The sequence below is a fragment of the Scyliorhinus canicula genome, chromosome 8, assembly GCF_902713615.1.
Source record: "Scyliorhinus canicula chromosome 8, sScyCan1.1, whole genome shotgun sequence".
In the NCBI taxonomy this organism is placed as follows: domain Eukaryota; kingdom Metazoa; phylum Chordata; class Chondrichthyes; order Carcharhiniformes; family Scyliorhinidae; genus Scyliorhinus; species Scyliorhinus canicula.
The window spans coordinates 127989104-128015823 of NC_052153.1; the positions used below are offsets into that span (position 1 = coordinate 127989104).

The 26720-nt window shown below is 48.5% G+C and overlaps 1 protein-coding gene across 3 annotated transcripts in view; it reads right to left on the minus strand.

Annotated features, from left to right (window-relative positions):
- The window catches only part of erap2 (endoplasmic reticulum aminopeptidase 2), a 155875-nt gene that overhangs the window by 14527 nt on the left and 114628 nt on the right, over positions 1-26720 (minus strand). For all 3 annotated transcript variants that reach the window (XM_038805220.1, XM_038805219.1, XM_038805218.1), the window contains exons 7-15: positions 24831-24944; positions 24577-24708; positions 18872-19003; positions 11158-11226; positions 10275-10450; positions 10071-10150; positions 9007-9190; positions 3678-3834; positions 1967-2151 (exon numbers count right to left, since the gene is read on the minus strand). In XM_038805220.1, the coding sequence (XP_038661148.1) occupies positions 1967-2151; positions 3678-3834; positions 9007-9190; positions 10071-10150; positions 10275-10450; positions 11158-11226; positions 18872-19003; positions 24577-24708; positions 24831-24944 (1229 nt within the window). The remainder of the gene's footprint in view (positions 1-1966; positions 2152-3677; positions 3835-9006; positions 9191-10070; positions 10151-10274; positions 10451-11157; positions 11227-18871; positions 19004-24576; positions 24709-24830; positions 24945-26720) is intronic.

A 26720-nucleotide genomic window follows, 5' to 3' on the forward strand; every position in this document is an offset into this window, starting at 1 on the left:
TCTCATCATTAACTTCACTGTACCTTTCATTAGCTCACCACTATGTAATCATTCCTAGGTATCCATTATGCACAGAAGGGGGCGGCATGGTGGCACAGTGGTTAACACTGCTGCCTCACAGCGCCAGAGATCCGGGTTCAATTCTGGCCTTTGGTGATTTTTTATGTGGAGTTTGCACATTCTCCCCATGTCTGCATGGGGTTCCTCCGGCTGTTCTGGTTTCCTCCCACAGTCCAAAGATGTGCAGATCGGTGGATTGGACATGCTAAATTGCCCCTTAGTTTTCAGGGATATACAGGTTAGGTTACGGGGGGATAGGGCGGGTTGGACAGGGGAGTGGGAGTGGGCCTGGGTAGGATGGCTTTTCAGAGGGTGGTGCAGACTCTGCACTGTAGGTATTCTATAAAAATTCTATAATCCCTCAGCTAATTTATCAAGAAATGGAACTCAAATCTGTTGCTTAACTCAGTACAGATATGATGTGGAGATGCCAGTGTTGGACTAGAGTGGGCACAGTCAGGGCCGGCTCAAGGTACCGGCAACTCGGGCAGTCGCCCGGGGCGCCATGTGCTAGGGGGCGCCATCAACGAGTGCGTGACCGGCGTCAGAGACCTGCCGACAGAGAGACCGGCCCGCCGATCGGTGAGTCCCGATCATATACCAGGTCACTCTGGCCCCCCCCGACCCGACCCTCCCCCCGCCCCCAGCCCGACCCCCCCCCGCCCCCACCCCCCCACCCCCCCGCCCCCGACCCTACCCCCGCCCCGACCCCCCCCGACCCCACCCCACCCCGACCCCCGACCCCCCCGACCCCGATGACCCCCCCCCCGACCCCGATCCCCCCCGACCCCGATCCCCCCCGACCCGACCCCGATCCCCCCCGACCCGACCCCGATCCCCCCCCCCGACCCCGACCCCCCCGACCCCACCCGACCCCGATCCCCCCGACCCGATCCCGACGCCCCCCGACCCGACCCCGACCCCCCCGACCCGATCCCGATCCCCCCCCGACCCGATCCCGATCCCCCCCCGACCCCGATCCCCCCCGACCCGATCCCGATCCCCCCCCACCCGACCCCGATCCCCCCCACCCCGATCCCGATCCCCCCCCCACCCCGATCCCCCCCCGACCCGACCCCGATCCCCCCCCGACCCGACCCCGATCCCCCCCCGACCCCGATCCCCCCCCGATCCCGATCCCCCCCGACCCCGATCCCCCCCCGACCCGACCCCGATCCCCACCCCCCCGACCACGACCCCCCCCGATCCCCCCCCCCCCCCACAAGGGCGCCGAAGTTCAGCTTGCCCGGGGCGCCAGCAACCCTAGGGCCGGCGCTGGGCACAGTAAGAAGTCTTACAACATCTGGTTAAAGTCCAACAGGTTGTTTTGAATCAGTAGCTTTCGGAGCACAGCTGCTTTCTCAGGTGAATGTACAGACAGTAAGTTGCTGAACTGGTAGCCATTCTTACCAGAGTTAGAAATTTACAGGGTGAAACTCAAATTTAAATGCTTGAGACCGCAATGCAGAATTAATGCATCGCAGAGGTGCTGTCCTTCAGTTTAAAGGTTAATTATGGAATATTTGAATCATCTAAGGTGGACAATGGGTAAGGTCATCAGTCTTTTTTTAATATCAGAGAGGTCTCCTGGCTGTCAATTCATCCTTCAATCAGGGAAACAGTTGACTGGGGCATTCATCTCATTGCTATTTTGAGATCTGTTTGTGAAAAAATGAAATGAAAATCGCTTATTGTCACGAGTAGGCTTCAATGAAGTTACTGTGAAAAGCCCCTAGTCGCCACATTCCGGCGCCTGTCCGGGGACAGTAACACTGGTATTTTATCATGAAGCATTTTAGAACTTCTCAAAAAGATGTGATAATTGCAAAGTAAACACAGTGTTATTTCTCTATTCCTACAGTATCACAAGGTACAAAGAAGAAGTTGTACTTCAATCGTTACTAACTTCATGGTACCATTGGACTTCCTCCACTGATTAAAATAATCTGATGCTCTCTGGACACAAGGAGGGTATTGGAGGTCACAGACAAGTTCCAGGAGACTGGACCGCAGTAATCGCTCTGACACAGTTCCATCGTCACTCCATGACTGCTTGTCGATCAGGTGTTTGAAAAACTGCAGGATATATGCCTGAAACATAAACAACAGCACATTGTAAGATTCTTACATTCTTAAATTTAACACGTATTTATTGGGACGATCAAAAAGCGTACAAAATTCTTGGATAAATTCACAAAAGGTTAGAACAGTTGCTCCCTTACAATTCACTAGGTAAATAGAACATCTGATATGTTGGTGGGAGACACAGACAATTGAAGTTGCATGATCAGTCACTTGGTCTCTGCCGAGCCAACTGATCAGCAGGCACACGGCAACGAGCTCAGTGCCCCCTGCATGGAAAGTGGAAAAACAAGCAAGTTTTCCTCTCCTATTTGCTCTCTCGCAACCCTGTTGGATTTTGAGTAAGGGCAGGATTGGGCTTTGATACGATATTCTCCATGACTGAATGATCTGCTGTCACTTACTAACACATTTAGCGCAAGCGCAGACCGGCCGGTGTATTCCAGCGCATGCGCAAGGGGGTGTAGGGCTCCGCCATGGCCGGCACGGAAGGAAGGAATGCCCACACGGCACAGGCCCGCCCGCAGATCGGTGGGTCCCGATCGCAGCCAGGCCACCGGTGCCCCCCCCCAGGACCGCACCAGCCGGCCTACCAGCCAAGTCCTGCCGTATGGGAGTATGGGACCATGTCCAATTCACGCCTGCAGGACTGGCCAGTAACCGATGGCCGCTCGGCCCATCGGGGCCCGGAGAATTGCCGGGGGGGGGGGCGCTGCCAACGGCCTCCGACCGGCGCGACATGATCCCCGCCCCCACCCGAAAACCGGCACCGGCAAATACGGCAGCTGGCGTCAGAGCGGCGGGGCAGGATTGACGCCGCCCCCCCCCCGCGGGGATTCTCCAACCCGGTGGGGGGTCGGAGAATCCCACCCATTAAGTCTGATTATTTGGAAGGGGAAAAAATAGCAATTAACTAAAAAGAGATGCTCATTGAAGTATTGCAAAGTATGAGTTTGTAAATTTTGGACGAGGGATGTTCAAGTTCCATGAGAAACGTGCTGAAGTTCTTTACGCCTTTAATTTGGTTGGTATGTACAAGTAGACCTTTCATAAAATTAGAAAAACCAAAGTGGATGCTTACTCATACTGAACCAATTAATGCAATTAGTGCCAAATTTTCAAAGGGTTTCTAGCATTGCAAAATGAAATGGTTGTGCCATCAGGCTTGTTATTCAAATATTGGAATGGCCAACACTGGCCAATGCTTTCTAACCAAACTGTTCCACGAGACTGGCCAACATATTCATCTGAAACTCATCGGACCAACGGGGCCACAAATGACCAAACGTTTTATGTCTATCACAGTCTACAAAATAGGAAACCTCTCTTTTCTTCTTTTCTCAGTCCCCTCGTCAATTTGGGTCTCTTTTGATCTCAGCATTCTTAAAATATCTAAGCGGTTTGACTTAATGCTAATTTTCCAAATTTGTATCATATAATTTCCAGATAATTCACAACTATATTTTCAGCAGTATCATTTTTATTTTAATGAATGGACATTGGTCAAGTCATTTTTAAGAATTATAGAATCTTACCTTCAGATTTTCTGCAACATCGTAAAGATTTCTGCTCAAAACCATTTTGTAGTACACCTCCAAGTAACCCAGGCCTTGCAATACTGGGATGATTTTGCTCTCGTGTCTGAGGTAGCGGGTCAAGTCAAGCGCTCGGTCAAGTGACAACTTTCCTGCACTAAACACAGTCATAAATGGTTCATTAAAATGTTCCAGCAAAATCAGAGATAACATTTCCTCCCCTATCTAAATCATTCTCTCCCTAAAATGGGATAATCATTCATCACTGAAGAATAAAGCAGAAAATTCACATGCGGGCCATGGTTGCTGCTATGTAGCTGCAGTTATGCAAAATGAATTTCCTTCTTTTTTTGTTGGCGTTTATCGATCCTCCAGTTAGTATCGCCTTTGAAAAGCCGAGTTATACCATTGGCAGGAGGTCCTCCCCGACGCGCTCCATGCTATTAGGTCCCTCCTATGTACTGCCACCAATCAGACCCCTCATGAGTGGCTATTTGTTTTCTCCAGGGGCACTACCACGGGGGTTTTATTCCCAGCATGGTTGAAGACACCGGGCCCGGTTCTCCTCCGGAAGCACGTCCGGACCCACAAGACTGACCCACTCGTGGAGAGAGTGCTCCTACTCCACTCGAACCCCCAATACGCGTTCATCGAATACCCTGACGGCCGTCAGAACAGTGTTTCCCTCCGGGACCTGGCGCCTGCAGGATCCAACTCTGACACCACTACCGCCGAGGCGCCCCTCACACTACACCCCACCCAACCCCCGGCGCCCCCACGCCTGCAGGTTCACTGCCCGTGCTCCGCGCCCCCGCGCCTATGGGTTTCCGGCGTCCCTGTCACCAGTCGAACCAGTCGGGTACGAAGCTCGGACCGAATCACCCCCGGAGTCCGCCATGGTACCCTCGCCGACTGCCACCACCCAGCCACCAGAAGAGGCTGCAACCCCGGTGCTTCATAGATCTCAAGAGGTCGACTCGACCGCCGGACCGACTCAATTTGTAAACCAATCACCCCCACTGGACTTGATTTTTTTTACAGGGGGTGAATGTGGTGAATCACAATCCTAGTAATTCACACTGTGTTAATTGAAAAAAAGAATTGGGTAATTTATTTTTAAAAATAAATCAACAATTCCCATTCATTTTCTAGGCAAACTTTTGTACAGGAAACTTAGGTGCCAATTTTCATACGTTTTATAAAGCTTTTTCATATTTTTGGTCTGTTGTTCTCATGACTTCATTAATCAGAATTTGGCTGTGGACCACAAATATGTTAGTTTAGTGAGCGAGAGAAAAAAAGAAAGAATTCACATTTAGGCCTTTCAAAACCTACGGGTGTCCCAAATCACATTTTACTGAATGAAGTACTTTTGAAATATTGTCATTGTTGTGAATGCAGCCAATTTGCACAAAACAACATCCCAGAAACAGCAATATGACGATGACCAAATAATCTGTTTTGACTGTGTTGGTTGAGGGATAAATATTGACAAAGGCACTAGGAAGAACACTCTTTGTCTTCTTCAAAAAGCACCATGAATTTCTTTTACATCTATCTGAAAAGCATCTCGTATTACCTCCAAAAGATGGCAGCTTCGACAGTACATCTAGGACTTGAACTTTCAACCTAATGCCACAATGGTGGACATGCTCTAATTGAGCCAAGTCTGACCCTTGGTAGTAGTTATAAAGTTAATACAGGTGATGAAGAACAGGTTAGTGCAATGATTCTTTTGTAAGTATCAAAGAGTTATGATATATTAGACCTATGTATTTTGTAAATCTCTGAAATAACACATTTAATCTCAAGCAAATTATTTTATTTCTTGGTTTTCATGAGTAGATATTTCCAGTTTATTTACTAATGGCAAGTACCTCTACAATAAATGTGCACTAGTCTCATCCATACAAAATGCACTTTGTTATGTCAAATTATGGTTCGCACCAATAGAATAACTTGGAATTCAGTCCTCAGTGGTTGTCAATGGTCAATCAAAAGCTATTTGGTAGGAACAGACTTAGAGGCTGGAGAGTGGTAAGTTGGAGCTAGTCTTACTGAGGCAAGGAGGAGAAAGAGAAAGCTGAAGCAAAGCACAATATGGCATCAGCCTGGTTACTGGGGAATGTTGAGCAAAATCAAAGTGACCTTGAAGGGAGGAAACCTAAAATTGCCAAAGTAGACTGGAAGCTTAAGAGAATGTGACTGGACTATTGCAATCAATTAGACTAGTACTGCAAGTCTAGAAGAGGAGAGAAAATTCAGGGTCGCTCTCCAGATCCCCCACCCCAATTGATGGCTAATATTTCAAAAATAAATGAAGCCTCTGTGAGGTAAAAGCACTGTGGATGCTGGAAATTTGAAATTTAAAAAAAGAGAAAATGCTGGAAAAACTCAGCAGGTCTGACAGCATCTTGACAAGAGAAAGACAGTTACTGTTTCAAATCCGAATGACTTCTTCAAAACTCTAAGAGCTCTTCCCAACAGTTAAATAGGCCAAGGAACAGTTGAGATGATCATTTTAACTGGTTGGCCCCACTCACTTACCTAGCCTATCGCCAATTTAATTGGATGCAAAGCAAAAGAAATGGATGTTTATTGCAAACAAGGACAGGTGACACTGGACTCGGAAGTAGTGAGTGGGATGGAAGCAGCTAGCTAATTATCTGTGGTAGAGCAGGCATGCAGAGTCACAGTTCTGAATTAGGTTAATTCTTCTTAAAAATTGGACTTCAGGTGGCGGTTATGGTGTGAGTGGTCGCGCATTTGGCAGCTCCCGCACGAGGGTGTTTTTTTTTTTTACCTTTTCCCCGTTTGTAGGGTGGATGCTTTGTCAAAAAGAGGTTTAGAACTAGCTGGAGAAAAGTTTGACTCCACTGGTGGGGCTGGTGGATGGATCCATGGACCAGAAGTGGGTCGAGAAGAAGGAAGCAGTTGGAGCAATGGAATCTTCATGCGCCACAGGACAAGATGGCAGATGGTAAAGGGTCTGCCTTGCCTACCCAATGGTTGACGGAGCAATTTGTGGACTTTCTAACTGAAAAATTTAGCCAACAAAGGAGGGAGGCCCAGCAGAATCTAGCCAAGGCACTAGAGCCATTAAAAGCAGGAATTGACCAGGTGGAGCAGAGGCTGGTGGAGCAGAGGCTGGTGGAGCAGAGGCTGGAGGCCCAGGGCCAAGCCAGTAGAGGAGGCGGTGGGGGAGCACGAAGAGCATCTTGCCTCATTGGCGGCCGAGCTAGGAGTGATGCGGGAGACTCAGCAGCGGTTAAGGGAGAAGGTGGAGGACTTGAAGAACTGCCCCCAGAGGCAGAACCTAAGAACCATGGAGATGCCTGAAGGCATCGAGGGAACAGATGCTGGATTGTATGTAGCCAAGATGTTGGAGAAGTTGATGGGGAGGGGCCTTCAACTGACCCCTGGAGGTCGACCGAGCGCACAGGGCACTGATGAGGAAGCCGCAGGCGAATGAGCCACCAAGAGCGACAGTGGTGCGCCTTCTCCAGTTCCTGGACTAGGAGAAGATACTGAGATGGATGTGGCAGATGAGGAGATGCACCTGGGAGGAGAGCAAGCTTCGGGTGTACCAGGACTAGGGCATGGACCTGGCGAAGAGGAGAGCCAGGTTTAATCGTCTAAAGGCTGCCCTCTTCAAAAAGGGGGTGAAGTATGGGATGTTGTACCCGGCCCACCTCTGGGTGACTTTTAATAGCGGAGAGCGCTATTTTGGAACACCAGAGGAGGCAATGGAGTTTGTAAGTGACAATGGACTAATAGGGGAAGGATGACACTGAACTGTGGAGGAGGTGTGAGGATATGGGTGATTTTTCAGTCCGTTTTTTTCTTGGATCTTTGTTGTTGTTAGTTGTTGGAGAACCTTTCTCCATTGAAATGTTTTGTCACGTTTGAGGTCGAGTGCACCTTTCTTTTTATTGTTGCATTATTGCTTGGGAGGGGTGCGGGTGGGGGAGGGGAATCAGTGTGTGGTAGGAGGCTTAGGCTGGATGCAGGGTTTTGGGGGTGACGGCGGGCGGGGATTGAGCAGTTAGGGGACCTGTTTGTGGGGGGCAGCTTTGAGCTTGGAGGGATTGGCCGAGGAGTATGACCTGCCCAGCAGGAATGGATTCCGCTACTTACATCTTTGGGACTATGTGAGGAAACAGGTACCGTCCTTTCCTGACCTGCCACCCCTGGGGTTGCAGGCCCAGGTGGTGTCAAAAGCAGGGGTTGGTTGATGTGTCGGAGATTTATAAAGAGTTAATGAACTGGGAGGGTGCCCCGATATGAGAAGTTAAGCATAAGTGGGAGGAAGAGCTGGAGAGGAGTGTTGGAGGGTGGGTTGTGAGAGTAGATTCTGAGAAGGATGAATGCATCCTCTTTGTGTGCAAGGCTTAGCCTCATCCAATTTAAAGTAGTTCACAGCATATGACGGTGGCCAGAATTAATAGGTTTTTTGAGGGGGTGGAGGATAGGTGTGGGCGGTGCACGGGGGGGCCCTCCAAAACATGTCCACCTGTCCGAAGCTGCAGGGCTTCTGGTGGAGGTTCACTGATGTGATGTCTGAGGTGTTGAGGGTGAAGGTGGTCCCGAGTCCAAAAGTGGCAATTCTTGGAGTGTCAGGAGGCCCGAGAGTCCAGGGGGTGAGAGAGGCCAACGTTCTGGCCTTTGCCTCTTTGGTAGCCTGGAGGCGGATCTTATTGGGATGGAGGGTCTCCGTGCTGCTGAACCGGGAGGTGTGGGTGAGCGAATCTCGCAGAGTTCCTCAGAATGGAAAAGATCAAGTTCACCTTGAAGCAGTCTGTGGTGGATTTTGCCTGGAGATGGAAACCGTTTATTGATTTATTTCAGGACAGTTAAGTCAGCAAGTGGCGGCGGATTTTGGGGTTAAAAAACACGAGGCTTAGTGGGTGGAGGGTAACAGCATGGAGGGTGGGGTGCAGGGGTGATGGTTGGTTATTTGTTATAAGATTTCCTGTTTGTTCTCTTTTTGGTTTTGGCTATGTTTGATGTGTGTATATGAATATACATATACACATATAAATACCTTAATAAAAACATGCAAAAAAAAATTCTTCTTAAAAATTGTCCCTGTGTGCTCCCGGGGCCTGGGAACACTTGTACAAATTGGAAAACAATTCGCAGGCAGAGCTAAGATTATTTTAGAGGCAGAACTGGGCCGTCATAAAGACCATGCCATATTGTTTCTCACCTACAAAATGACAGACTTCACAGCACCACCTACAGACACACTTTGAGTCACGTATCCTGACCCATTCAATTTGTGATTTCAATATATGACAAATACAGTAATAACAACATCCCACAGTACCTGACAAGTTGGAAAGCGTTATGAATCAGATTCGCTCGGTCCTTCGGACTTAGAAGTGTGTGGTTCTGCTCCAACAGATTAATCAGAGTGTCCCATCCAGTATTCGTATAATGTACTATGTAATATCCATTCATGTCCACATTAAATTTTACCCACTGAGCTTCTCCACCTAGTTCAATATGATCTGGTCAAAGCAAGATAGAGTTAATGAAGTTAAATACACACAACTGATAGATAAAACATAGAAATGCAGAAGGAATTATTGTACAGAAGGCAGCCACTCAGCGCATTGTGGCCATGCTGACACAGTAAAATTGCAGTGGGTTAGACTCCATCCTTTCCCCTTCTGGGAATGGATAATGGAGTGAATCAAACATTGTCAGAATGGCAAATGATCAATGAACAAACTTGCAATTACACAATGCCTCTTCATGCCCTTGAACGGTCCTGTTCTTTACACGCAATGGATTGGCTATGTAGGTGAACACAGAAGCCAATTTAATGATAGCAAAGCCCTGGACACAATGAATTAATGACCACTTAATCCATTTTCAGTTGGTGTTAAGAGTCACAGCAGGGGAATGCCCTATCCTGGGATATTTTATGTGCATCTAAACAAGTAGATCCTCATTCACTTTAACATCTCAAATTAAGGTGGTCACTCCTGGCAGGGCAGCATTTCTTGCTAAAGTGTCGGTCCAGGCTCAGTGTTTTGTCAGTAACTTGAACTACAATTCCTTGAGTCATTAACAGTCCAAAATCAATCTGCCAAATATACAGTAATGTGAGAACAAGACATTTCAGTGGGAAGAGGTGGCATTTTATTTTCAAATGTAAATGATAGATTAAGGTAAACTTGTAATTATCTTGTGCAGTGTTATGAGCATCATAACCAAAACTAAATTACAGTGTTATAGTGATATTTTAAATACTATCCAGTTGAAGTTTAAGTTATGTTCACATCAAGATAGATTTCATTAAAAACTCCTATCTTAAGGATTAAAGTTTTTTATTTTTGAGATGGGGCTATTTTATTGATAACCAGCAACATATTGCATTCTTACCTGATTTTGTTTTCAGTAGGTGTCTACCAATAGTCTTGGAACTGCTTGTGATATAAGTTAGTGGGACATGCCACAGATAACTGCAAAAAGGGTGAAACAAATGTTTTTGATTCTCACAATGTTGCAGATTGCACTTAAAACTTTATTCATACAACATATTAATCTTCTTCTTTTGTGATCAAAACATAACTGAAGCACAAGTACCCAGATTGCATTGAGGCCCAGGTGGAGTCCTCTGGGAACACTCCCTTAAGAAAGCGCTCTTGTTGTAGCCTGATTGAACTTCCATTATGCTCGACAATTATCACCGGTATTCCTTGCTGAAGTGTCCACGTGTTCATAATCTCCTTGATGTCTAAATGTTCCCCTGCATAGAGGTACTAAGGAATAAAAAGGCACACAGGGCAGTTTAGCATTGAACGTTATTGTTCTTCTTACCATAGTTATTAAAGAGTTAAAACAGAGTACAAGCATATAGTGCACAAGCATTAGCATTTACTTTTCGCCCAGTAGTTATGATTGTGAATTGTGTGTTATTCACGTACAGGTGTTTGGGGAAGGGTGGCCCTCATCAATGAAGATGCAATGAGGGATGCTTTACATTTACAGAGTTAGTTTGCACTTCTATTATGCCCCTATTGACTGATTATATACTCAGTTCTAAAATAGCAACACTCAATGCTAAAGTAGCAACAGATTTAGCTTCTTGAATACAGAAAGATTATTGGAAGTTGATCATTCCTAGAATCAGCGAGGGGAAATTGCAGAAGATCTCAATCAAAGTCAGAGAGATTTAAAATTTAAGTAATTTTGAAAGCGTGAAATCCTTTAGACCTCAATATATCCTTTTCTCTTTCAATTACTATCAATGTAAATGCCTGTTATAATGCATCGTCAATTTTTCTGATTTCCCAACATTATTAGGACCAAAATCTGAATTTCAATGGAGCCCAAGGTAGTTGTCCGATCCCACAGATTTTAATTATATAGGTACTTATGGTACCTGCAGGATTTTGCAAGTTGAGTCCATACAGGTGTCACTGAATTTATATATAGTTCATTGAAGTCAAAATGAAGCAAACCTTACAGCATTTTTAGCAGCTTGTGAAGCACTGTAGCAGAATCCACCGGAGGTAAAATCTTCCTCGGTACAAGTCTGTTGGGAATTCAAACAAAGATTGGTTTTCCATTGCCTTCACAATCTCATATAACTTCAAACGATCATTTCAGATTGGAAACCCAATGTTTTTCACTATTGTTTTATATTTGCTTATTAAATTCTTATTTTATTTCTGGACTAGCTTTCGGGCGAATAGAAAAGCAACAGGGTCACAAAAGGGACTATAAAAATGCTTCATTGTTTGCTGGTCATTTTTTGTTGTTCTTTGCTTTTGAGGACAGTCATTTATTTCGGAGCTTGTGAGAAAGGAATTTTTAAGTTCTTTTTAAAATGGGCTGCATCTTGCACTCTCCGCGAATAAGGAATTACCTCAGTTGGCTGGATGGCTGGTTTGTGATGTAGAGCAATGTCAACAGCGCTGGTTCAATTTCCATACCAGCAAGAGTTATTTATGAAGGCCCAGCCTTCTCAACCTTGGCCCTTGCCTAAGGTGTCGTGACCCTCAGATTAAATCAGCTCTCAAAAGGCAGAGCAGCCCATGTTCCTCTGGGACGGTGACGACATTTCCATTTTTTACTACAAGAATGCTGGGATTGAATTCTCCACCTTGCACCACCGCTGGCGGAAGTACCGGTGTGGCAGAGAATCCAACACCATGAAGAAAAAGTGATCGACACCAGCCAGCCTGTTACCCGTTGATGAACTCTCAGTGAACTGCAGGCTGACGCTGGACAAGGGTATTTATACAGCAGTACTAGGGGGAGGAGTCGTGGGTGGAGCCAAGGGTGGAGCCCTGTACAATCTCCTGAGTATTCCCAGAGCTACTCCCCCGAGTGGTCAGATAACGCTACTGCGCTTACAAAGGCATAGTGTGAATTATCATATTACATTCACCACATTCACCCCCTGCAAAAAAAATCAAGTCCCGTGGGGGTGGTGGTCTACAACATCAGTCTGTCCAGTGGTCGAATTGTCCGTTGTGATCTGCGGAGCACCAGGGTTGCAGCCTCTTGTGGTGGCTGGATGGGTGTTGTGTGCTGGGGTACGATGGCGGACTCCAGGGAGGGTTGTATCCGAGCTTCATACTCTCCTGGTTCAACTGGGGCGCTGGGGGCTGGCCGGCGCGGGTGCGCGGAACTGATGGAGCGGGCTCGGGAGCAGCAGCATAGGGTGTAGGGTGAGAGGTCCTTCCGTGGGGGTAGAGGGGGCGCTGGATCCGGCGGGTGCCAGATCCCGGAGGGATACCGTGTCCTGACGGCCGTCAGGGAACTCGATGAATGCGTACTGGGGGTTGGAGTGGAGCAGGCGCACCTTCTCAACAAGGGGGTCGGTTTTGTGTCCCCTGCCGTGTTTCCTCAGAAGTACGGAGTCCGGTGTCCTCAGCCATGCCGGAAGTGAGACCCCCGTGGTAGTGCCCCTGGAAAAAATGAAGAGCCTCTCGTGGGGGGTCTGATTGGTCGCTGTGCACAAAAGGGACCTAATAGCGTGGAGCGCGTCTGGGAGGACTTCCTGCCACTGGGAGACGTGGAGCTTTCTAGATCGGAGTGTCAGTAGGACGGTCTTCCAGACCTTCGCATTCTCCCTCTCCACCTGCCCGTTCCCCCTGGGGTTGTAGCTGGTAGTCCTGCTTGAGGCAATGCCCTTGTCGAGCAGGTACTGACGCAGCTCGTCGCTCATGAAGGACGAACCCCGGTCGCTGTGTACGTAGCTGGGGAAACCAAACAGGGTGAAGATGCTATGCAGGGCCCTAATGACTGTGTGGGAGGTCACGTTGGGGCACGGGATAGCGAATGGGAAATGGGAGAACTCGTCTTCGACGTTTAAAAAGTAAACGTTCTTGTTAGTTGAGGGGAGTGGCCCTTTGAAATCAATCGCGAGGTGTTCAAAGGGCCTAGAAGCCTTGACCAGGTGGGCCCTATCTGGTCTATAGAAGTGCGGTTTGCACTCCGCACAGATCGGGCAGTCCCTGGTAACCGCTTTTACCTCCTCGTTGGAGAAAGGCAGGTTTCGGGCCCTGATGTAGAGGGCGAGCCGGGTGACCCCCGGGTGGCAGAGGTAATTGTGGATGACTTTCAATCAGTCAATCTGCGCGCTGGCGTATGTCCCGCGGGATGGGGCATCCGGAGCCTCGTTGAGCTTCCTGGGTCGATACTTAATGTCGTAATTGTAGGTGGAGAGTTCGATCCTCCACCTCAGAATTTTGTCGTTTTTAATTTTGCCCCTTTGCGAGTTGTCGAACATGAAGGCACCCGATCTTTGGTCGGTGATGAGGGTGAACCTCCTACCTGCGAGGTAGTGCCTCCAGTAATGGATAGCCTCCACAATGGCTTGTGCTTCTTTCTCGACTGAGGAGTATCGGAGTTCTGAAGCGGAGAGGGTACGGGAGAAAAATGCGACTAGTCTCCCTGCCTGATTTAAAGTGGCTGCAAGAGCTACCTCTGAGGCGTCGCTCTCTACCTGAAATGGAGTGGATTCATCCACCGCCCGCATGACCGCTTTGGCGATATCCTCCTTGATGCCGTTGAAGGCCTGGCGTGCCTCGGCTGACAGGGGAAATCGTGTGGCCCTAAAAAGTGGGCGGGCTTTGTCCGCATAATGAGGGACCCACTGGGCGTAGTAGGAAAAGAAACCCAAGCACCGTTTGAGGGCCTTGGGGCAATGGGGGAGAGGGAGTTCTAAGAGGGGGTGCATGCGGTCCGGGTCTGGGCCTAGGACTAGGTTTTCCACGACATAGTCGAGGATGGCTAGTCTGGTTGTGCAGAAAATGCATTTCTCCTTGTTATACGTGAGATTCAGTTTCTGTGCCATCTGGAGAAAACGGTGGAGGTTGGCGTCGTGGTTCTGCTGGTCATAGCCGCAGATGGTGACATTGTCCAAGTATGGAAATGTGGCCCGCAGCCCGTACTGGTCCACCATTCGTTCCATTGCTTATTGGAACACCGAGACCCCATTAGTGACGCCGAAAGGGACCCGGAGGAAATGGAAGAGGCAGCCATCGGCCTCTAATGCCGTGTAGTGGCGGTCCTCCGGGCGGATTGGGAGCTGGTGGTATGCAGACTTCAGATCCACCGTGGAAAAGAACCGGTACTGGGCGATCTGGTTTACCATGTCTGCAATCCTGGGGAGGGGAAACGCGTCGAGGAGCGTAAATCTATTTATGGTCTGACTATAGTCGACAACCATGCGGAATTTTTCCCTGGTCTTAACGACCACCACCCGAGCTCTCCAGGGACTATTGCTGGCCTCTATAGCCCCCTCACTGAGTAGCCTTCGGACCTCTGCTCTGATAAATACCCTATCCTGCAGGCTATACCACCTGTTACGAGTGGCTACAGGTTTACAGTCCTTTGTGAGATTGGCGAAGAGAGGAGGGGGGGGGGGCGGAAAGAGGGGATTCACAGCGTAGCGAGGCTGCAGATAGTGAGTGGGGGCAGGGGCCTGCCGAAGCTGAGGGTGAGGCTCTTGAGGTTACATTGGAAGTCTAGGCCTAATAAGAGTGGCGCGCAGAGTTCGGGCAAAACGTAGATTTTGAATTTTGAGTAGCTAGCACCTCGGATTATGAGTGTCGTGGCGGTGCGCCCCTGGATCTGGACCGAATGGGAGCCTGAAGCAAGCGAGATAGTTTGCTACACGGGGAAAACGGGGAGCGAACAGCGTCTTACTAGGTCTGTATGTATGAAGCTCCCAGTGCTCCCAGAGTCGAAGAGGCATGGCGTTTTGTACCTGTTGATTTGAACCTCTGCCATCGAATTTCGCAGATGCTTTGGGCGTGATTGGTCCAGGGTGACTGCGCTGAGTTGCAGGTAGTTGGCGGCTCGATCAGCTGTGCCGGAGTGGCCCCGTGATGACTGCCCTCTGAGTTCATTGTCGTATTCTTCCGATGAGGTGTCCGAGCGCGGAGATGCAGGTCGGGCCCGTGGATCGCACGTGGCGGGTGGCGAGGAAGATGGCGTCCAAGATGGCAGCCCCCATGAGTCGCACGTGGCCGGCCACAAGGTGGAGGTTTGCAAAGATGGCGGCCCCCATGGATCGCACGTGGCTGGAGGGGGCGGAGTCAGGGCACAGGCCGCAGCGTTTCGGGCCCCGCGGGTGAGGGGAGCGATTACTTCATGCCACTGGGGAGTTGGAAGCTGGGGCCCTTGTAGCGAGGCACACTCTTGCGTAATGGCCTTTCCGCCCGCAGATGCTGCAGGTCGCGTTGCGGGCCGGGCAGTGCTGCCGCGGGTGCTGGTTCTGGCCGCAGAAATGGCAGGCTGGAGCAGCATAGTGGCTGGCTGGGGCAGCATGGTGGCTGGACGGCCGCGTAGCACAGGCCTGGGGGAGTCGCTGGTCGGGGGCCCATGGTTGGATTGCGGGGTCCGCGGGGAACAGGTTAAGGCTGCAGAAAGAGACCTCCATCGTGGTAGCAGCTTCCACAGTCGTTTCTAAGTCTTGGGCCCCCTTTTCCAGCAATCGTTGGCGCACATAATTAGACCCGAGGCCCCCTACAAAAACATCGCGTACTGCAAGTTCTCTGTGTTCAGCCGCGGTAACTGCTTGATAATTACAGTCATTGAACAAATTATTGAGTTCCCATAGAAATTCGGCGAGTGATTCTGTAGGCCGCTGGCGGCGAGTCGTGAACACATGGCGTGCGTAAACTTCGTTAATGGGCCTAACATATATCTTATCGAGTACTGCTAGCGCCGCAGTATATGAACCAGCCGAGTTTAGTTGTGTAGAGATTCTGTGGCTCACCCTCGCGTGCAGTAGACTCAACTTCTGTTCCTCTGTTGTTTTGGCTGTGCTCGCTTCTGCCAGATAGGCCTTGAAGCACCGCAGCCAGTGGGAGAAGATTTCTTTAGCCTCTGCATCCTGCGGGTCGAGTTCCAGGCGTCCAGGCTTGAGGGAAGATTCCATAATCGATCTTGCTGTTCTTAAGTCGATTAAATTGATGGAACCATCAATTCACCAGACACGTGTTTCCGATATGAATATAGGCTTTAATCGACTTACTACAGAGCCAGTCTGTTACCCGTTGATGAACTCTCAGTGAACTGCAGGCTAACTCTGGACAAGGGTATTTATACAGCAGCACTAGGGGGAGGAGTCGTGGGCGGAGCCACGGGTGGAGCCCTGTACAATCTCCTGAGTATTCCCAGAGCTACTCCCCCTAGTGGTCGGATAACGCTACTGCGCTTACAAAGACAGTGTGAATTATCATATTACATTCACCACAGTCCTGAGGCTGTCCCAGCGGTGTGCGGGTACTCCTCGATGATGCCGTTTTGGAGGGGACGGAGCCGATTCGGTTGTGAACAGAGAGTCTCTGCCCGATTGCCGATTATGATATCGGCGTCGGGCAATGAAGAATCCCGCCCCTATACTTTGGCTCATTGACATTTGTCTGCTAAAATATCTGTGTGGAGGATTGTATAACATCGTCAAATTCTGGTTGCCACCGATACCTTGATTTCACAATGGTGACCTAAGGGTAGTTTACACATTAGTCAATATAGTTAACATGTGACAGCATGATAATTACTTTAGCAAATAAATTATTGACAATTTCCATTATATTCATCAATCTAAGCTAAACCTTGCATCATCGAAGACTATTCCAAAAAATGACAATGGCCAGTAATTCATGTATACTTTTGTGGCAAAAATATAACATATATTAGCTGCGAGTTACTGTCACACTGCATAGACATAAAAATCAAATTTGCTCAGAGGAAATGCTAAGTTGTGATACTCAATAGACTCAAAGCAGATATCAGGCAGGATTCTCCGACCACCCCCCCCCCCATTGGCTCTGAGAATCGCCGGGGGGTGGCGTGAATCCCGCCCCGCCATCGGCTGCCGAATTCTCTGGCGGCGGGGATTTGCTGGGGCCGGGAATCGCGCCGCGCCGGCGGCCGTTGGCAGCCCCCCCCCCCCGGTGATTCTCCACCACACGATGGGCCAAGCGGCCGCCCGTTTTCAGCCGGTCCTGCCGGTTTAAATCAAACCAGGTCCGTACTGGCGGGACCTGGCCCTACGGGTGGCCTGCAGAGTCCTCGGGGGGGGGGCTCGGGTGTGCCCCCACGGTGGCCTGGCCCACGATCGGGTCCCACGCAGGCCTGTGCTGGGGGGGGCACTCTTTCCCTCCGCGCCGGCTGCTGTCAACCTCCGCCATGGCCGGCGTGGAGAATAACCACTCTGCGCATGCGCTGGGATGATGGCAGCAGACGCTGGAGCTCCCACAAATGCGCAAACTTGCGCCGGCCGGCGGAGGCCCTTCAGAGTTGGTTGTCACGGTGCCAAGCCCTTCGATGCCGGCTGGCGTGGTGCCAACCCCGCCGGCCTCGCCCATGAAGGTGCGGAGGATTCCCACTCCTGGGCGCCGGTATGGCCCACCCCGCCGGGTAGAGGAGAATCCCGCGCATCATGTTTTCATAAATAGCTTAAGCCTTTCAATTCAAATATAAATAGCTTATAGGGTTTGTTTCAATATATGCTTGTCTCGCAATTCTATTCGAATCAAAGTGATAAACAGTAACATTTTCTGTATGTCGAGTACATTTTGAAAGTATCTCAACCTCCCTTGTTCCAAATGAGTAGTACATTAAAAGAGCAATCCTCATCACTATATTTTGGCTTATTAGTTATACCATGTATTAGTTATTAGTTTTATGGACTTATTAGTTATACCATGTATACAATAAGACTTACTTTGATTCCAGAATTAATACCCCACTAACTAACGGAGGTTGACAGCAGCCGGCGCGGAGGGAAAGAGTGCCCACACGGCACAAGCCTGCCCGCGGATTGGTGGGTCCCGATCGTGGGCCAGGCTACCGTGGGGGCACACCCGGGGCCAGATTCTCTCCCCCCCCCCCCCCCCGAGGACTCTGCAGGCCACCCATAAAATGCCTCAACTACAGTTTATAGGGTATTTAATTCATGATCTTTCAAAGAAGGTGATGAGTGGGAAGATGAAAATACTGGAAAAACCAGAATATTGAAATATAGATATACTAAAGCAAAGAGATCCAAATCAGTCAGGGTTTGGTTCATGCTGACGTTTAATACAGCAAAATGAAGGTGGACAGTGAAGCCTGTAATCACTGGCAGCGAAATTACAGATTTGCAGTAGTTGTTTGTTCAATAAATCTGTTTAACAGTTTATAGCTTAACCTATGCTTTAGGGGTGGGTTTATCTTACTCCCTTTTAAAATCAAAGACGATCACACAATGGTGAATGCTATAAGCAATACCTGAGGCACGATAATGGGGCATTTGTGTTCACCTTCCACACTCATTGCAATAACCTGAATACTGGGCATCTAAAAGATACTTTCTAGTATGAATCGGGGTGGGGAAATCTTTTACAACACTGCTCTGTTGAGCCTGTAAAAAACATCTGGAGTAAAGCCCCCAAATTAAACAGTATATTAAAAACAATTCAAACTTTGCAGAACAGTGATTAAAACACATGATAATTATATAGTGATGGGTTCTTTACAAAAGCTGGACTAATCAATATCTTGCTACACGAGTTTGTGAATTAAATGATATAATGGCACACTTTTTATTTTTGCCATTGTAGTTCGAAAATGGTCAAATAATTAATATGACTAGAATTATCTCACTTTAAACAAGCAAAGAATTTGTATTGAAATGCACAATTCAACTTTAAAACAACAGCAGATACTCTTACGTTGGCCATACTGCTCCACAGGTCTTCATTCTTAGCATTTTTGTAGCTGTATTTTCGAAGGTAATGAACTAAGCCTCTTTGGAAAACCTCCTCCGTCAGAAAATTTCTCAACATGTGCAGAATGCAAGCTCCCTACATTTAATAAGTTGTAAAATGTGAGTTACATATAAGGTATGCATTTAAAGGAGTGTGTATAATAGAAAATAAAGTTTATTCAAACCAACTTTGAAGATCAAAAGCCAAGGCTAGCTTTCTGTTACACCTCTAAAAATAGTCTATTTCCTACTCCCACCTCAAAATTTGCTAAAGTTTGCACACACATACAAGGCAGCATGGTTGTACAGTGCTTAGCAATGTCGCTTCACAGCGCAAAGGATCCGGGTTCGATTCCCGGCTTGGGTCACTGTCTGTGCAGAGTCTGCACGTTCGCCTCGTGTCTGTGTGGGTTTCTTCCTGCAAGTCTCGAAAGGCATGCTTGTTCGGTGAATTGGACATTCTGAATTCTCCCTCTGTGTACGCCGTAGTGTGGCGACTAGGGGACTTTCACAGTAACTTCATTGCAGTGTTATTGTAAGCCTACTAATGACACTAATAAAGATTATTATTATAAAAGAACTCTTAAATAATATCAAAAGAAGACAAAATGGAATTATTGTTAACCATGTTAACCATACAGAATGTTTGGAGTGCCTGATCACCTCTAGGAGGATATATGAAGCCCTCTCGAAGCTAGAGGCTTTTCACAGTAACTTCATTTATGCCTACTTGTGACAATAAGCAGTTATTATTATTATTATTACATGAAGAAGAGCAAGACACCGCTAGTGAGGGAAGCATCTAGGCAACGTCAAATACTGACTTAACCAGAACTCCAACAATGAGGTTATCCATTGTTGTTACGACTGGAATGTTTGGAATACCATGGTCACCAATGCCACTTGGCATGGCACTTAGACAATGTTGACTTAAGGTTGGGGAACATAAAAAAATAGAAGGAGTAGGCCATTTTGCCCGTCATGCATTCAACTTATTATTGGCTGATCTTTAACCACAAAGCCATTTTTCCACAGTATCCCCATATCCCTTTGTCATCTTTAATATCTCGCCATCTATCGATCTCTGTTTTGAACATACTCAATGACTGAGCCTCCAAATCCCTCAAGGGTCGAGAATTCCAAAGATTCATCACCCTCTGAGTGAAGAGAGTGTCTCATCCCAGTCCTAAATAGCCTACCTCTTATTCTAAGATTTTGTGCCCCTGGTTCTGGACATTCCTCCCCAAGCAATGGGAAATGTCCTTCCTGCTTCTACCCTGTCGCATCCTCTAAGAATTTTGTAGATTTCAATGAGACCACCTCTCATTCTTCTGAACTCTACACCACATAGGCCCAGATTCCTCAATTGCTACTCATAGGAAGATCTCACCATCCCATCAACCAGTCTGCTGAACTTTTGTTGTATCTTCAACTTCACTGAAGTATTAGACAGCTAAAGAAAGCTGTAAAGTACAGTGAAAATAAATCTTCATAAACATTTGAAAGAAGTCCATAGATGTGAGTGGGTGCCACTTGGGTGCCATCTGGAGCCTCACTGTTGACGTCCAGTCATCTGGGCTTCAGAGGAGGTCCATCACATTCAATTGGGGTGCATATAGAAAACTCACCTTGCCTAAAGGCTGAAAAAGGTATGCTGTCACCACTGATAGTGTGGCTTCCCCATGTTTGGGGAAATTTCTTTTATGATAAAATCTCAGTCTCTTCAAGGATCCAGGCATGGTTTACACTCTTGACCTTTTGAGTGGGTCTCACTTGTGTTACCTTTATGCCTGCTTTCACTTGGCATACCAACTGCCAATCATCCCATTACCAACTAAGTGGCTGAGGACATGGACAGTCCAACATTTGAAAAAAAAATGAAAAGAAAATCGCTTATTGTCACAAGTGTGCTTCAAATGAAGTTACTGTGAAAAGCCCCTAGTCTCCACGTTCCGGCACCTGTTCAGGGAGGCTGGTACGGGAATTGAACCCGCACTGCTGGCCTGCCTTTGTTCTGCTTTAAAAGCCAGCTATTTAGCCCTGTGCTAGACCAGCCCCTGACCCAGCTTGGCGACCCAACTTGGCCCCCTCTTCCTCACTGGCTTTGTCATGGATAGGAGAGGCTGCATTACTGGGTTGCATAGTGGCATAGTGGTTAGCACTTCTGCCTCACAGCGCCAGGGACCCAGTTTTGATTCCAACCCCAGCTGACCGTCTCTGTGGAGTTTGCACTTTCTTCCGTGTCTTCATGTGTTTCCTCCAAGTGCCCCAGTTTCCTCAACAGTCCAAAGATATGCAGGTTGGTGGATTGACTATGCTAAATTACCCCTTAGTGTCCAAAGTTTAGATAGGGTTACGGGGATCGGGTGGGGGATTGGGCCTAGGTAGGGTACTCTTTCCGAGGGTCGGTGCAAATTCAATGGACTGAATGTCTTCCTATAGCTACTAAAAAAGCTATAAAGAAGAGTAAGATAGAGTATGAGAGTAAACTTGCTCAGAATATAAAAACAGACAGTAAAAGTTTTTACAAATATATAAGACAAAAAAGAGTGGCTAAGGTAAATATTGGTCCTTTAGAGGATGAGAAGGGAGTTTTAATAATGGGAAATGAGGAAATGGCTGAGGAACTGAACAGGTTTTTTGGGTCGGTCTTCACAGTGGAAGACACAAATAACATGCCAGCGACTGATAGAAATGAGGCTATGACAGGTGAGGACCTTGAGAGGATTGTTATCACTAAGGAGGGAGTGATGGGCAAGCTAATGGGGCTAAAGGTAGACAAGTCTCCTGGCCCTGATGGAATGCATCCCAGAGTGCTAAAAGAGATGGCTAGGGAAATTGCAGATGCACTAGTGATAATTTACCGAAATTCACTAGACTCTGGGGTGGTCCCGGTGGATTTGAAATTAGCAAACGTGATGCCACTGTTTAAAAAAGGAGGTAGGCAGAAAGCAGGAAATTATAGGCCAGTGAGCTTAACTTCGGTAGTAGGGAAGATGCTGGAATCTATCATCAAGGAAGAAATTGCGAGGCATCTGGATAGAAATTGTCCCATTGGGCAGACGCAGCATGGGTTCGTAAAGGGCAGGTCATGCCTAACTAATTTAGTGGAATTTTTTGAGGACATTACCAGTGCAGTAGATAACCGGGAGCCGATGGATGTGGTATATCTGGATTTCCAGAAAGCCTTTGACAAGGTGCCACACAAAAGGTTGCTGCATAAGATAAAGATGCATGGCATTAAGGGTAAAGTAGTAGCATGGATAGAGGATTGGTTAATTAATAGAAAGCAAAGAGTGGGGATTAATGGGTGTTTCTCAGGTTGGCAATCAGTAGCTAGTGGTGTCCCTCAGGGATCCGTGTTGGGTCCACAATTGTTCACAACTTACATAGATGATTTGGAGTTGGGGACCAAGGGCAATGTGTCCAAGTTTGCAGATGACACTAAGATGAGTGGTAAAGCGAAAAGTGCAGAGGATACTGGAAGTCTGCAGAGGGATTTGGATAGGTTAAGTGAATGGGCTAGGGTCTGGCAGATGGAATACAATGTTGACAAATGTGAGGTTATCCATTTTGGTAGGAATAACAGCAAACGGGATTATTATTTAAACGATAAAATATTAAAGCATGCCGCTGTTCAGAGCGACTTGGGTGTGCTAGTGCTTGAGTCACAGAAGGTTGGTTTACAAGTGCAACAGGTGATTAAGAAGGCAAATGGAATTTTGTCCTTCATTGCTAGAGGGATGGAGTTTAAGACTAGGGAGGTTATGTTGCAATTGTATAAGGTGTTAGTGCGGCCACACCTGGAGTATTGTGTTCAGTTTTGGTCTCCTTACTTGAGAAAGGACGTACTGGCGCTGGAGGGTGTGCAGAGGAGATTCACTAGGTTAATCCCAGAGCTGAAGGGGTTGGATTAGGAGGAGAGGTTAAGTAGACTGGGACTGTACTCGTTGGAATTTAGAAGGATGAGGGGGGATCTTATAGAAACATTTAAAATTATGAAGGGAATAGATAGGATAGATGCGGGCAGGTTGTTTCCACTGGCGGGTGACAGCAGAACTAGGGGACATAGCCTCAAAATAAGGGGAAGTAGATTTAGGACTGAGTTTAGGAGGAACTTCTTCACCCAAAGGGTTGTGAATCTATGAAATTCCTTACCCAGTGAAGCAATTGAGGCTCCTTTATTACATGTTTTTAAGGTAAAGATAGATAGTTTTTTGAAGAATAAAGGGATTAAGGGTTATGGTGTTCGCGCCGGAAAGTGGAGCTGAGTCCACAAAAGATCAGCCATGATCTAATTGAATGGCGGAGCAGGCTCGAGGGGCCAGATGGCCTACTCCTGCTCCTAGTTCTTATGTTCTTTTGCACTGTAAGGATTTTATGATTCTATTTACAAATTGTCTCCCAACGCCAGAACTCAGAGGTTGGGATGGTGCTGGAAGTATCACGGAACTTTGGTTACCAGACAGTTTAAAATTGAAAGAAAAGTTATATATTTCATCCAAGAGACAAATGAAGTGTATTGTAACGATGAGCGTAACAATCTCGGAGCACAGAGAAGGTGTAATGCATTTCAAAAAAATTGATTTCATAGAATTAAGTTGATAGCTGTATTTATGTATTGCTGATATGTTCTAATAGGAAGACAGTTGTTATGAACAGTACACACACAGTCTCTGCTTTGTAGCAAATGGTCTGTTATTAATTGAAAGTTTGTTAATCTAAGAAGAAAAAGCAACTGAAAAGAAAAAGCAACAGTCTGTGACATCCCCAGAGATGCAGCCCCAGGATACCAGAGGAAAGCAAACCAGAGAAGGCGAAAGCAGACCAACCTATTCCAAAAAGAGAACTCATTTATCTAATAATAATCTTTATTGTCACAAATAGGCTTATTAACACCGCAATGAAGTTACTGTGAAAAGCCCTTAGTCGCCACAGTACAGCGCCTGTTCGGGTACACGGAGGGAGAATTCAGCATGTCAAAATTACCGAACTGCTTATGTTCTCATTAAAATGCTCTTAATACTGGAACCTAGCAATCAGTGATACCTAAATTCAGACTGCAAATTGTATTTCAATCTCAAACACTGAAGATTCCTCAGTCTACAGGAAACTCGTTGATTGCTGCAATATTCAGACAAATAAAGCACAATTGTAATTTGACTTTAGATGTTACTGACCGATGGTAAATATTTTAAAAATTTATTGTAATCATTAAATCATGTAGTTTTAATTTATTCAACTTGAACTTCACCTTTGTGCAAGTAGAAGTTTACTAGTCAGCCCAGTGTTGTACTCTGGTATTTCTATGATTGATTTATCTTGGTTAGCCTTCAATGTACCTCGGTGTTGGGTATGTGGGATAAAGGTAATCTAATTTAGGCATCTTTTAAACCTTAAAACATAAAAGATTGTTCTCTTCCAATCTACCAATGTCTTCATGTTAGGATGATGGGATGGTATAATTAATCTGATACTTGTGTTCTTAATGAATGTGACTACATATTAAATTTCTTGATACAATGTTGCTTACACATTATGTGCGATTTAGCCTTAATCTATCCAACAATATCTCTTGGGATACTGGCTTGACTAGCAGCAATAGTTAATGATTTAAGTCTGGAAATAAGTCAACATTAGACAACACACTCCAGTCACTACCCTAAGTACCTTGTCATAAGAGAGGGTATCAAACATTTCCTTTATCTGAGTCGGATTTTCTGCAGAGGTAGATATGGGACGCGATGAATTCATTGAATCTCTTCCCATTGCTCCAAAACATGTGTTCAAAAAATAATCATCCTGGAAAGATCCAAACCATTAAAATAAAGAATTAAACATAGTCACATATCCTACAAAATACGAATTAAACAGAGTCACGTATCCTGCAATAAAGTGACCAATAGTGAGAAAGGTTTACTCACAACTTGCAGCTCTGGATAAGTGGAATCAACAGAGACAAACTCCATGTACCTAGCAAATCCTTCATTCAGCCAGATGTCATTCCACCACTCCATTGTTACCAAGTTACCAAACCACTACAGAAAAACAAGATATTCATTAGGGATCCAATAAGCACTTTTTTTTTTAATTGTCATTTCTAATTCCATATTTATTGCAGTGATGTTTGTAAATCTCCACTGAGCAGATGGATATTGATTAATATTTTCAAGGTCATGCTTTCAATTTCAAAAGTGAAACACAAGGGTCCTTAAAAGAACTACATACCCACTTCTCCACAAATGGACCATGGTGTGATAAGACACAGATTCCAATTTGAAAGTAGTTTCCTGTTATAAATTTTTTTATTGGATTTTGTACAAGTTATAGATGCAAAGCAAGACACATAGGCTCTGGGAAATATAATCGGATGGGAGAGGTCTTTCTTGCCCTCTCTTCTATTCTCTCCATTTTACCGGTCATCGAACTGGGGTTGAGGGGGCATCCCTAATGCAGTCGCCTTAGCATCCGCCATTGCTCGTTTCCCCCTCCCACTTTTCTTTGCGTTCTCTCGTCGTGCTGTTATCTTCCCCTGTGCTCTCTCTCTCTCTCTCTCTCTTTCCCCCCCCCCCCCCCCCCCCCGCCTCCCTGTTTTGTTATTTTATCAGTTCCCCCTTCTGGCTCCCCTTTTTTGTTCTTCCCACCCCTTCCCCCCCTCCCCTCCCCTCCTCTCCCCCTCCCCCTCCTCTCCCCCTCCCCCTCCTCTCCCCCTCCCCCCCTCTCCCCCACTCTCCCCCCCCCTCCCCTCCCCCCCTCCCCCCCCCTCCCCCTCCCCCTCTCCCTCCCCCCCCCTCCCCCTCCCCTCCCCCCCTCCCCTCCCCCTCCCCTCCCCCCTCCCCTCCTCCCCCCCTCCCCTCCCCCTCCCCTCCCCCCCCCTCCCCTCCCCCCCCTCCCCTCCCCTCCCCCTCCCCTCCCCTCCCCCTCCCCTCCCCCCCCCTCCCCTCCCCCCCCCTCCCCTCCCCCCCCCTCCCCTCCCCCCCCCTCCTCCCCTCCCCTCCCCCTCCCCCCCTCCCCCTCCCCCTCCCCTCCCCCCCTCCCCTCCCCTCCCCCTCCCCCCCCCTCCCCTCCCCCCTCCCCTCCCCCTCCCCCCCCCCCTCCCCTCCCCCCCCTCCCCTCCCCCCCTCCTCCCCTCCCCTCCCCCTCCCCCCCTCCCCCTCCCCCTCCCCTCCCCCCTCCCCTCCCCTCCCCCTCCCCCCCCTCCCCTCCCCCCCTCCCCTCCCCCTCCCCCCCCCTCCCCTCCCCCCCTCCCCTCCCCTCCCCCTCCCCCTCCCCCCCCCTCCCCTCCCCCCCTCCCCTCCCCCCCTCCCCTCCCCCTCCCCCCCCCCTCCCCCTCCCCCTCCCCTCCCCCCCCCCTCCCCCCCTCCCCCTCCCCCTCCCCTCCCCCTCCCCCCCCCTCCCCTCCCCCCCTCCCCCTCCCCTCCCCCTCCCCCCCCCTCCCCCTCCCCCCCTCCCCTCCCCCCCCTCCCCTCCCCTCCCCCCCCCCCTCCCCTCCCCCCCCCCCCCTCCCCTCCCCTCCCCCCCCCCCCTCCCCTCCCCCCCCTCCCCTCCCCCCTCCCCTCCCCCCCCTCCCCTCCCCTCCCCCTCCCCTCCCCCCCCTCCCCTCCTCCCCTCCCCCTCCCCCCTCCTCCCCTCCCCTCCCCCTCCCCTCCCCCCCTCCCCCCCTCCCCTCCCCCTCCCCCCTCCCCCCCTCCCCCCCTCCCCCCCTCCCCTCCCCCCCTCCCCTCCCCCCCTCCCCTCCCCCTCCCCTCCCCCTCCCCTCCCCTCCCCCTCCCCTCCCCCTCCCCTCCCCCTCCCCTCCCCTCCCCCCCTCCCCC